Source organism: Sceloporus undulatus, chromosome 1 (genome assembly GCF_019175285.1).
Source record: "Sceloporus undulatus isolate JIND9_A2432 ecotype Alabama chromosome 1, SceUnd_v1.1, whole genome shotgun sequence".
NCBI classification, from domain to species: domain Eukaryota; kingdom Metazoa; phylum Chordata; class Lepidosauria; order Squamata; family Phrynosomatidae; genus Sceloporus; species Sceloporus undulatus.
In genome coordinates, this window is record NC_056522.1 from 35,666,630 (window position 1) to 35,678,278 (window position 11,649).

An 11,649-nucleotide genomic window follows, 5' to 3' on the forward strand; every position below is an offset into this window, starting at 1 on the left:
TAGTCCAAATGCTCTGGAAACTGAGTTGATAGAGTTGATGTTGGTGGGTTAAACCTTCCCACAATTGCATTTGACTAATGCAATAGTTTTGAAGCATGGTTCGGCAGTATTGCTGACAGAATTATCAGATAACCAAAAAGTCTTTAGTTCAGTTGACTCCTATGCGTTTATTTGAGAGCAGAAGCTTTAGCAGATCATCATATCTAAGCTACAACACTCCCATCTCCATGGGTAGTTATGACCTATGTTGCAGTGTTATTATAAGGATATCACCATCATTAATTTGAAACATTCTGTTAAGTAATGTATTAACATTTTAGATATCGTGCCAGTATACCTCATTTTTTACTCACTGAATAAACAGATATATTTTAACCAATAATTTTTATTGGTGTTTATTTTACATTAATGTACTGTATCTTTAAACCATGTAAGTTATAAGCAATTTAAATAAAAGAAATAATAGTTTCAGAACAACATGGGTTTTTCAGTCAGATGCTCAGTACTCCAACAGAAACAGCTTCTGAGGAACAGGTCATCCAAAGATAGCATGATCTGTAACTAAAAAATTAATAAATAAATGAAAAAAGGAGAACAGAATCATTGAGCTATACAAAACAACATTCCTATGTAACCATTTAATTAAAGACACACTTTTTACATTTTATTACAAATGAAATTGGACAACATAAACAAAGTTCATACAATGTCCTATCAACATGAACTCAATATATATCATACTTTGGCTGGAAATGTTGGCATAATATCCTATTACACTAGCATATGCACTTTTGAGGTAGTTGTGGAAGGGGTATCCAATAACTCCTTGTGTAATGCCCCCTCAGAGCACAACCTCAGCTTGAGGGATAAGATGCACCACCATGGCCAATAAGTGGGCAAAGGACTGCTGGGCACCATCTGACTGCAGTCATATGGCTGGGAAGAAGGAAGAGCTGTTGTCCTCCCAGACCTCCAGCATATTTACTAGAAGTCTGGGGTTGTTGCTACACTGCAGAATTAATGCAGTTTTACACTGCTTTAACTGTCATGGCTCTGGTCTATGGAATCCTGGGATTTGTAGTTGGTTGTGGCACCAGAGCTTTCAGACAGAGAAGGCTAAATATCTCACCAAGCTACAAATCCCAGAATTCCATTGCACTGAGCCATGGCAGTTAAAGTGGTGTCAAATTGCATTAATTCTGCAGTGTGGGTGCAGCTTCAGTCACCAAGGCCAAGTACACCAACTATGGTATACTTAAGCATCCAATACTAACAGAATAGGGGCTCCCCATACAGTTAATGTGGTGTCAAACCGCAATAATTCTGCAGTGTAGCAGCAGTGGAGGAGAGCTTTTCCCTCAACTTCAAAATTGTAGCTGGATGGTGCCCAGAAGTCCTACCAATCCACTAGTCATGATTAGCCATGTAAGTGTGGCCCAGTGGAAGTATTTTCTTATGAATGTATGTATGGATTTATGTACATATGTAAATCCATATATGAATTTATACTTTTTTTATTCCAGCAGAACCTTATGCTCCACCAATAGTGAAAAGTCGCAACAGGATCCTAGCCACTGACTGACCAAACTTTCAAAGATAAATTTTGTGTCATCTAAAATGGGACAAAGTTGGAAAATTTATGCCCATTCTTGTAATAGCTTGTTTCATATATCATGTGTTGCACATGGTGCTGGCTTCAAAAGGGGGGGGGGGACCGGAGCAAAGTTCTTTCAGCTCTTTGTCACTGGATATTTCTCTTGGCCATAAATGTTAATCCCATGCAGCACTCTGAGCTATCCAAGATAAGGCTATAGCTAGACAAATAAACACAACTTTGCTCCTCATTGTTATGAAAGTGGTGGCTGAAATAAATCTAAAGGCAATGGTGCAGCATTCCATTCTGTTGGTACTGGCCTGTGATCAACATCAGCAGTTTGTTAGACATGGAATACTGTTGGCAATTCAGATACAATTGAATCTCAACTGAATGATATGCTGGTTATAGGAACAAGTCTCATTTTCTGGCAAACATGTCCTTCTGCTGACATAACTTTCTGGAAAAATGCCTGCAGAACTGCTCTGCTGGTCAAAGAAGCTGCGGGAGCTGTCATCAAAATTTATACCAGATCTGAAACACCAAAGTGCAGAGATACACCCCAGGCTACAAATTTAGACTAAGATTTGTGCAGTCTTAAGTAACTGCCAACATCCTTACATTGAAAGGGATTGGATTTAGCACAATGTCACCTGGCTATTGACCATCTCTTGCACTATGGACTGGTCTCTAATTCAGATCTTCCTAAGAGTGAACCTACAATGTAGAAATAATGCAGTTTGGCACAACTGTAAGTGCTGTAGCTCCATCCTATGGAATACTGGGATTGTAGTTTTACAAGAACTTTAACCTTCACTACCAAAGCATGCTGATGCCTTACAACACTACAGATCTCAGAATTCTGTAGGATGGAGCCTTGGAAATTAAAGTGGCGTCAAACTGCATTATTTCTACAGTATAGATGCACCTCAGTCTCACACCACATATGCTTTTTGCAGTAATAAAGTTCAGCTATGAAGTTAATCAAACTAAAGAAGCCTGTCAATTTATGGCGACCCCATGAGTTTCATAAGGTTTATTGTAATATATGGGAAGGGGGGAGATGTAGCAGAATTGTATTCACTGAGAGTGAGGGATTAACATAGATGGATAATGCCAGACTTTCTGACAACATACATCCAAAGAAAGAAGAAAATGATGTTTAGGGAAAGGGAAAAAAAATGGCACCGAAGAGTGAGAACTGAACAGAGGAAAAGCACAGGGAAATGAAAGAAAAAATGGACAGCAGGTAGGCAGCATAGCCTAAGGCTGCATCCACATTGCAGAAATAATCCAGTTTGATACCACTTTAACTGCTATGGTCCAACACTATGGAACTCTGGAAACTGTAGTTTGTGGCACCAGAGCTCTCCAACAGAGAAGGTTAAATATCTCACAAAACTAACATTCCTAGAATCCCATAGCATTGTGCCATGGCAGTTAAATGGTTAAAGTGGTGTCAAACTGAATTATTTCTGCAGTGCAGATGAAGTCTGAGTTACTCTGAATTTAATCAGTTATAAGAAAAATGACATACTTATGTAGCAGTAATATTTATCTGCAGTACAACATATATGAGCTTACCTTTTTCTGGAAAGTGTCTTTTTTCTTTGTGATCAGGAGGAGTTATCTTTATCCAGGTGGTTCTACCACTGTCATATTCATGCTTCTCCTCTATGAATTTTTCTAGTGAAGTGCGATTTGACTGGGGATAATGTCTTCTCTCAGGCCTGAGCCAAGTTGATTCATTCTTTCCTTCCAGCCAGCAGTAGGATTCCCTCATCTTATTATAGGCCAGCACACGTTTTTTCTCATCCTCAGCCATGGGTGGTTTAACAGACTTCTCCATACAGCAAGATAAAGTCCTGTTTTAATTGACAAAATTAAGCAGCCTCATTATCTTAAATGTCTTGATTGGTTGCCATAGAAATGAAACCTAAGATCTACTCTCAATAGAAGATGGTACAGTACAATGGACATGAATAGCAGCTATACCAGTAGGCTATACCAGAAGAAGAGAGAAAGGAGGGCCCTTCTGGCAGTCCAAAACACACAGCAGAAATAATCCAGTTTGAGACCGCTTTAACTGCCCAGGCTCAGTTCTAGCGAATCCTGGGAACTGTAGTTTATTGTGGCACAAGAGTTCTCTAACAGAGAAGGCTAAATGTCTCACAAAATTACAGTTCCCAGAATTCCCTAGCATGGAGCCAGGGCAGTTAAAGTGGTCTTAAACTGGATTATTTCTGCAGTGTGTTTTGGACCTTACTGGAAAGACCACTTTTTAAAGGCTCCTAATCCCTCAGCTCTGACCAGCGGCAGTCTTTTTCGGCAGGCTGTAACCTACTGGGAGGAGGTACAAAATAGGGTTATCATATTTTGAATAATTTAAAAAAGGACATATGTACTATTTCAGACCACTAGGGTTATTATGGAGATTATCACACAGAGAAAAAGGATGGGAGAGAAGCGGGATGCTCCCATCCTTATTGCGCAGGAAACTACCATTAATGACTTCACTGAGGGGAGAAGGACAGGATGAGCGGGACATTGTGTGATAATCTTCTGGCAATCGGGTAATAAGGATGGGAGCATCTCGCTTCTCTTCTGTCCTTTTTATCCATGTGATAATCTTCGCACCAGTGGCATTGGTAGGAGGGTGCAGCTGGTGAGGCCTGCACCAGGTGACACCATCAGGGGGGTGTCCCAATGCCTTTCCTCTGGAAAGAAATGAGTTTGGTTTGCCATTTCCTTTTGGTGAGGGGAGTGAGGAGAGAGGTGAAGCCATAAACTTTACTTTCTGATTCCCCTCCTGCAGCCACCCACTCGTAGAATCAATGAGTTGGAAGAGACCCCAAGGACCATCCAGTCAAAACTCCTGCCATGCAGGAATACAGTATCAAAGCAGCCCTGACAGCTGGCCATCCAGCCTCTGTTTAAAAGCCTCCAAAGAAGGAGACTCCACCACTCTCTGAGGGAGTATGTTCCAATGTCAAGCAGCTCTTACTGTCAGGAAGTTCTTCCTAATGTTGAGCTGGAATCTCTTTTCCTGTAGTTTGAATCTATTGCTCTGGGTCCTAGTCTCTGGAGCTGCAGAAAACAAGCTTGCTCCATCCTCAGTATGACACCCTTTCAAATATTTAAACAGGGTTATTATGTCACCTCTTAACTTTCTCTTCTCCAGGCTAAACATACCCAGCTCCCTAAATCCTGATCTGTTTGGTTTCTTTCCACCATTGTGCTCTTGGGAGACTGGTTTGACATCTTCTTTCCTTGAGGGTGAAGATAATTAATAACTAAAGCACTATTCTTGCTCAGAGGGGCCATCCCATCTTTGCAGTCTTGGATGGGGGGATGGTGGCAAGAGGAGGCTGGGTCCCCCAGGATGGGTTTGAAAATCCACCTGGACTGAAATTTTGCCTCTGAAAAAGAGGACGTCTGGGAAAAGGAGCGTGTATGGTAACCCTGTATAAAGCAGGACCATTTTACTTGCCCTGCCAAAGAACCACTTTTTTCAGAGCTTGGGAGCACTAGTGTTCGCTGCTAACATTTTGCCGTTTTGTGTGTGTTGTGTGCCTCCAAGTCATTTCCCGCTTATGGTGACCCTAAGGTGAACCCATCACAGTGTTTTCTTGTCAGTTTCCTCAGAGGGAGTTTGTCATTGCCTTTTCCTGAAGCTGAGAGAGTGTGACTTGCCTAAGGTCAGTCACCTAGTGGGTTTACATGGCTGAGTCAGGATTCAAACCCTGGTCTCTAGAGTCTAGTCCAATGTTCCAACCACTACATCACATTGGTCCTCTGTTGATGTTACCATGGAACCATTTATCAAGCTACTAGTTATGTTTCCCAAAAAAATAGCTAAACTTACTCAGGAGTCTTTGGTGGGGGACTTTGAAAGCCTGTTTGAAAGTCCACAATGTGTACAGCAGTGATTCCCAAATTTGGTCCTCCAGCTGTTTCAAACTTCAACTGCCAGAAGCCCAAGTTAACTTGGCCAACAGTCAAGAATTCCCAAACAGCTGGAGGACCAGAGTTTGGGAACCGCTAGTGTACAGATTCACCCCATCCATATATTTGTCGATACATACCTGTGCCCTTCTATACCTGATTTCTGACAAAAGGTGTTGTGACTGGGGCTCCCAAGCCAGAGTTCAACTGCTGATGAAAAAACAGCCAGTGGAAAATGCAGAACCTTAGGAGGTTCCAAAAGTGCTTAGCAACAGTCAGTTCAAACCATCATAACTAATCCTGTGTATTAGGGCTTCTGTTTACTTGACCAAACTTGTTTTAATAGATCTCAGCTGCCTTTCTCCTTTTTTGAAAGGAGATCCAGTAGTTCAGGTGATGAGATTTTTCTGAACATAATGGTACAATAAAACAATAACATCATAAAAGGCATTATAGTTAGATCCCTTACAAAAATCATTTACAAAACAAATGAAGTACCAATATTTTCAGTGTAAGATCGTGGTAGTTCTGAAACCCAGGCCTTGCTATAATATTTCTTACAGACCAACATCTGTTCTGAACATTGATTATAAAACTCTTTTTCTAGTGACATCTTCATAAAGAACCTCATTGCATTTTTTAAGGAGTAATGGTATAGTAGGAAGAAAAGACAGATAAAATTTGCTGTTTCTAAGCAGCCTGTTTCTCCATTGCCTATTTCCCTCATGGCTGCTGTACCCAGGGCATTTTTCTTTCTTATCAAAACAGTTGTTGTTCTGTGCCACCAAGTCATTTCCAACTTATGGTGACCCTAAGGGTCCTCTTGACAAGTTACTTCAGAGAGAGTGGGTTTGCCATTGCCATTCTCTGAGGCTGACAGAGTGTTACTTGCACAAGGACACCTAGTGGGTTTACATGGCCAAGCTAGCATTCGAACCCTGGTCTCCAGAATCATAGTCCAAAGCTCAAACCACTATGTCCATCAATAGATTTTTAGCCAAAGTGTGCTTCCAGAATAATTTTTATTGTATAATTGTTTGTTATTGTTGCTGTTGTGTGCCTTCAAGCCATTTCTGATTTTTGGCAACCCTAAGGTAAAACTATAATGGGTTTTCTTGGCAAGATTTGTTCAGAAGAGGTTTGCCGTTGCCATTCTCTGAGTCTGAGAGCATGTAACGTGCCCTAGGTCACCCAGTGGGTTTCATGGCCAAGTGGAGAATTGAACCCTGGCCTCCAGAGTTGTAGTCCAACACTCAAACCACAACACCATGCTGGCTCTCAACTGTATAATTGTTTTGCCTCAAACTTACAATTTTATTATGGGTCAGTATGCATGTGTGGACAAGTGGTATTGATTTCCATTTTAAATTAAAAAAAATATCTTAAGGAAAGAAAGAAGGACTACTTGCACAATACCTATTAGCTGACAGCACTAGAAGGCCTCTGCCGGAAGCAACCCCAAAAGCTGAGTGTATCCACACTGCATACTGTAATTATAGCAGTTTTATTACTGTCATGGCTCCATCCTATGAAATCCTAGAATCTGTGGTATGACAGTATCTTGTTGTTGTTATTGTTGTTGTGTGCCTTCAAGTCATTCTGACTTATGCCGACCTTAAAATGAACCTATCACAGGGTTTTCTTGCAGTCCAACAAACAAATCACTATGCTATGCTGGCTCTCTTCAGTTGCAGTACAGTACCTACCATTCTCTCTAATCCATTCCCCTGACATAAAGGTATCTGGCAGAAAATGTATGAGAAGTACCTGACAAGATTACATTTCCCAGAAAGTGGTATCAAACTGCTATAATTCTGTAGAATCAGTCCATGGGATTCACTCACAGACTAAACTAGTCTTTTAAGAGGCTATTGAAAGTTATCATCAAGAATATGAACATGTTTTGCCCCAACAAGAGGAAGGATTTTGGAAAATACACCGAGCAATGTCTCACTGTCCTTTGAAATTTAATGAGACTTCAGTCTGGGAAGTTAAAGCGGCTTGCACCCTCAGCACCCCAACTGTAACACCATTGACAATATTTCACAAGAACTTACCACACACTTTCATTTCCTCCTTTTTTATCCCAGCCTCTCTCTGAAAGTCATCTGTATTTCCTCTCCATCCTAAATACCAGCTTTAAGGAGGTAATGTGGAAGGAGGAGCACAATATGACCAGGCAACAGTTAAGCAATCCCTTTCTCCTCATGATAGCTGAATATGATGGGAGCTGTAGTCTAGCATGTCAGGAGGGTGCCAGGTTAGCAAAGGATATTATCTCTGTGCAGTCTAATAATTGTTTTTTAAAAAATACATCAGGACTCGGTTGCAAAGCTTAAGAGATATTAGAGCTCAATTACAAAACCCTTCACTAATCATTTGGTTGGCTGGATGGCTATCTCTCAGGAGTACTTTGATTGTGAGTTCCTGCATGGCAGGGGGTTGAACTGGATGGCCCTTGTGGTCTCTTCCAACTCTATGATTCTATGGAGTTTATCATACTGGGGCTAATTTTGGCATTAAAGAGAGATTAAAGCACATTTAAGGCAACCTGCAAATAAAGCAAAAATGGTAATTGCACAAATGGTTATGACACACAATTGTGCAAATGAAGAAATATCGGAAGTGCATTGTCACTGAAATCCCGAAAGTAAAAAGGTGTGCGTTAATGCTTCTTTGTGACCATTTTAATGGTGGGTTTTGTGCGATGTTGTGTGAAATAGTTTTGCGTAATTATGTGATTTTTCTGGGATATTCACAGGGTAAGCGCCCAATGTCTTTCATGAGATAAACTCCTATGACTTATGGTGACCCTAAGGCAAACCTATCATGGGGATTTCTTGGCAAGATTTGATCAGAGTGGGTTTGTCATGGCCATCTTCTGAGGCTGAGAGAGAGAGACTTGCCCAAGGTCACCCAGAGGGTCCACGTGGCCAAGCTAGGATTTGAATCCTGGTCTCCAGAGTCATAGTCCAATGCTCAAACCATGATGTTTATCAGACACAAGTTTTTGACCCTCAATTCTGCTAAGGAAGTGAAATGAACATTGCAAATTGACCTTATAATGCGATGTTTTACTACATTGTTTGCTTTTCCGTCATTCCCCCGAAACGTGATGTTAGCGCTATACAAGGCGATTTGCATGATGCGAAACCATGCACAGCGGATCTGTTTACTACACCAGTGCCTTCCTTTTCTGTCGAACATTTCGCATCAAAATCTTTGCGCATGCCCTTTGGAGGTTTTGGTTGTATCTTGACCTTTGTGCTTCCGGGGGAGCAAGGGGGTCCCCCCCATCTCTAGAATCCTATTTAGTGGTGGGGAGGGGGAGAAGGAAAGAGCCGAAGGAAAAAGGGGGATCTTGATGCAAAGGGTGACAGAAGGCAAAAGGGGAAATCTGGGTGGCTTTAGGACTGCAAAGCACTGTCATAGCGAGGTGGGGGGGATGGAAAAAGTGATGGAGGAGGAGGAGGAGGAGGAGGAGGGAGCCGTGGGAAGAAGGGAGCCATTGAGGGCATCCTATAATGGAGCAGGAGGAGGAGGATGAAGGAGCCAGGGCAGCTCAGAGGGAGGTGAGGGTTGGAAGGAAGGAAGAGGAGGAGGAGGATTGCCCAGGGAAATAGGGCTGTGGAGAGAAGCTGGGGATGTAGGGAAATGGATGCAGCAGGAGCAGGCTCTTTTGACAATTTATGCACATGATTTTTTTGGGTGCTTGCTTTCCTCTTACTCCTGGAACTTAAGAGCCATCATTATTATTATTGTTGTTATTATTGTTATTGTTTGTGTTATATGCGGATGCTACAGTCAGAATGCCAGCGCTGCATTTCCCTTTTATTCCCAATTGATTGCATGGGTCAGTTGGAATTGACAGGTCTCTCTCTCTCAGCCTCAGTGGAAGACAATGGCAAAGTGTAAGCAGGAGGAAAGGGTTCAGGTCAGGTCAAAGGCAAAGGCAAAGGCAAAGGCAGGGCACGAACGGAGCTCCCATCAGGCACTTTCCTCCCTTTTTAAAAAAAATATTTTTGGTAAAATGTGCGCATGTTTTGTTTTTTCTTGAGAAATATATATATTCTTGCCCTTTGCAACATTTTCCCTTTGCTGGAAGTCAGCAAATGAAAGGGAAAGAGAACAAGCTTCCAGCCACGTTATATATAGACTTTTTTTCCTTTGAGAATCCATCCTAAAATGTGAATGTTACATTCGAATGTTACATTTGTTGCTCTTGTCAATTAGGCAATTGGCAAAATGATACATGCTTTTACAAGGAATTCAGGGATAGCTCTGAATTGCTTTTAAATGCATAAAAGAATGCATGACAATCGCATCCTTTTCTGGCATTTACGAGGTGATGAATTTATTATTATAAATTTACAGCGCTTTATAAATAAAAGTTAATAATAATAATAATAATTATTATTATTACATGTGCAAGAGGCATTCTGGGATGGCAAGGAGTGGGGGATACAGGATGCATTAACTTGCATTTTGGGGTTGAAAATAGGACCAAGGGCAGATCATAAGAGGTTTATTTAACAAAATGTGCGCACTTTGGGGCATTTTGTGCCTGGCTCTTTAAAAAAAGGAGGGGGGAAGGCTTAGGGTTAGAAGGGGCTGGACTGGATGGCTCTTTGGCACCCCTTCCATTTCTAGGGTCCTATTTATTACTTCAGAAAAGAAGAAGGGGCTGGACTGGATGACCCTTTGGGGTCCCTTCCATCTCTCTGACATCCTATGTATTCCTTCAGGGCAGAAGAAGGGGCTGGATTGGATGGCCCTTGGGGGTCCCTTGCATAGATTAGATTTACCTATAGGTACAGACCCCACTCCCCCCCCACATATACCTATACCTAGACATATACATATAGAACATGCATACACAGACACACACATATCCATAGATAGATATATTCACACACACACACACACACACACACACCTCTTTATAAATACAGGCAGACAAGACAGATATACATATATATACACATATATGTCAGAGACACATACTAATAAACATCTCTCTGCATATTCATAGTATCCACAATAGCTGACAACACACACACGTTTTTATATTCACATGTATTCCTTCAGGACAGAAGAAGGGGCTGGACTGGATGACCCTTTGAGGTACCTCCCATCTCTCTGGCAACCTATGTTTTCCTTCAGAAGAAGGGGGGGACTTGATGACCCTTTAGGGTCCCCTTAATTTATAGCATCCTATGTATTCCTCCATCACACATCAAGGCAAAACACACACACACACACACACACATATATATGCACGTTTGCATTCGCGCAAAGAATGTATCTCTGCACATATTCACTCAGAACATACATTTATTTATATATATATTTATATATACACACTCAAAACCCCCTCCCCCGGGGTTGCCCTGAAAAAGGAAGGCCACCGGAAGGGAATGGGGTGAAAAAGCAGCTCAGCATCATGGGAACTTTGCAATCAGTAACTTTTGCGTCGCATTGCGTTATTCCCTACCACACCAAACCATTTCGCAATGCATTAGAAAGGATAACGGGAGACAAATGACAGACTCTCCTTTTCCCCCCCCCCCCAATGCCCCAAAAGGGGAGGAATGACGCAAAAACTACGGAAGCGTTGCGCAACGGGCTCCCATAGAAATGAATGGCGTCTGGAAGAATATTGCGTTATCGCCTTATTGCGCAATGTTGGTTGCGCAAAAGTGACTCTTTGGGCAGGAAAAATCGCCAAAAACTCCCATGACACCTCAATGGCTGTTTCTTTTTAAAAATGATACAACAAATTGCAACATAATTATTGTACTAATTAATGGCTATGGAGCAGAGTGACCAGAGGCCCTCCTTTTCCAGGACATGTCCTCTATTTCAGCCTTCTGTTCAGGCGGAATTCAGAAATGTCCTCCATTTTGACTCAGAAGCGCAAATGTACATTTCTATGAGTATTTTAGCTTTTCTTTGGTCACCGCCTACATTTTTCTTGCCTGTCCTACATTTCACGGTGCCTTGCCCACCTTCGCACAGGGTGAGCAGGCGCCCTCCTTTTCCAGGACACATCCTCCATTCCAGCCTTCTCTCCAGAAGGAATTCAGGAATGTCCTCCATTTTGAGGACAA

General features: G+C 41.8%; 1 protein-coding gene across 1 annotated transcript; it reads right to left on the bottom strand.

Moving 5' to 3' along the window:
• Positions 1-425: 425 nt before the first annotated feature.
• Positions 426-5,790, bottom strand: SPATA45 (spermatogenesis associated 45). The gene is made up of 3 exons (XM_042448057.1): positions 5,680-5,790; positions 3,179-3,459; positions 426-561 (listed from the first exon to the last, which is right to left on the bottom strand). The coding sequence occupies exons 2-3, from the start codon at positions 3,441-3,443 to the stop codon at positions 536-538; spliced, it is 291 nt and encodes a 96-aa protein (XP_042303991.1). The 5' UTR covers positions 3,444-3,459; positions 5,680-5,790; the 3' UTR covers positions 426-535.
• Positions 5,791-11,649: the final 5,859 nt, after the last annotated feature.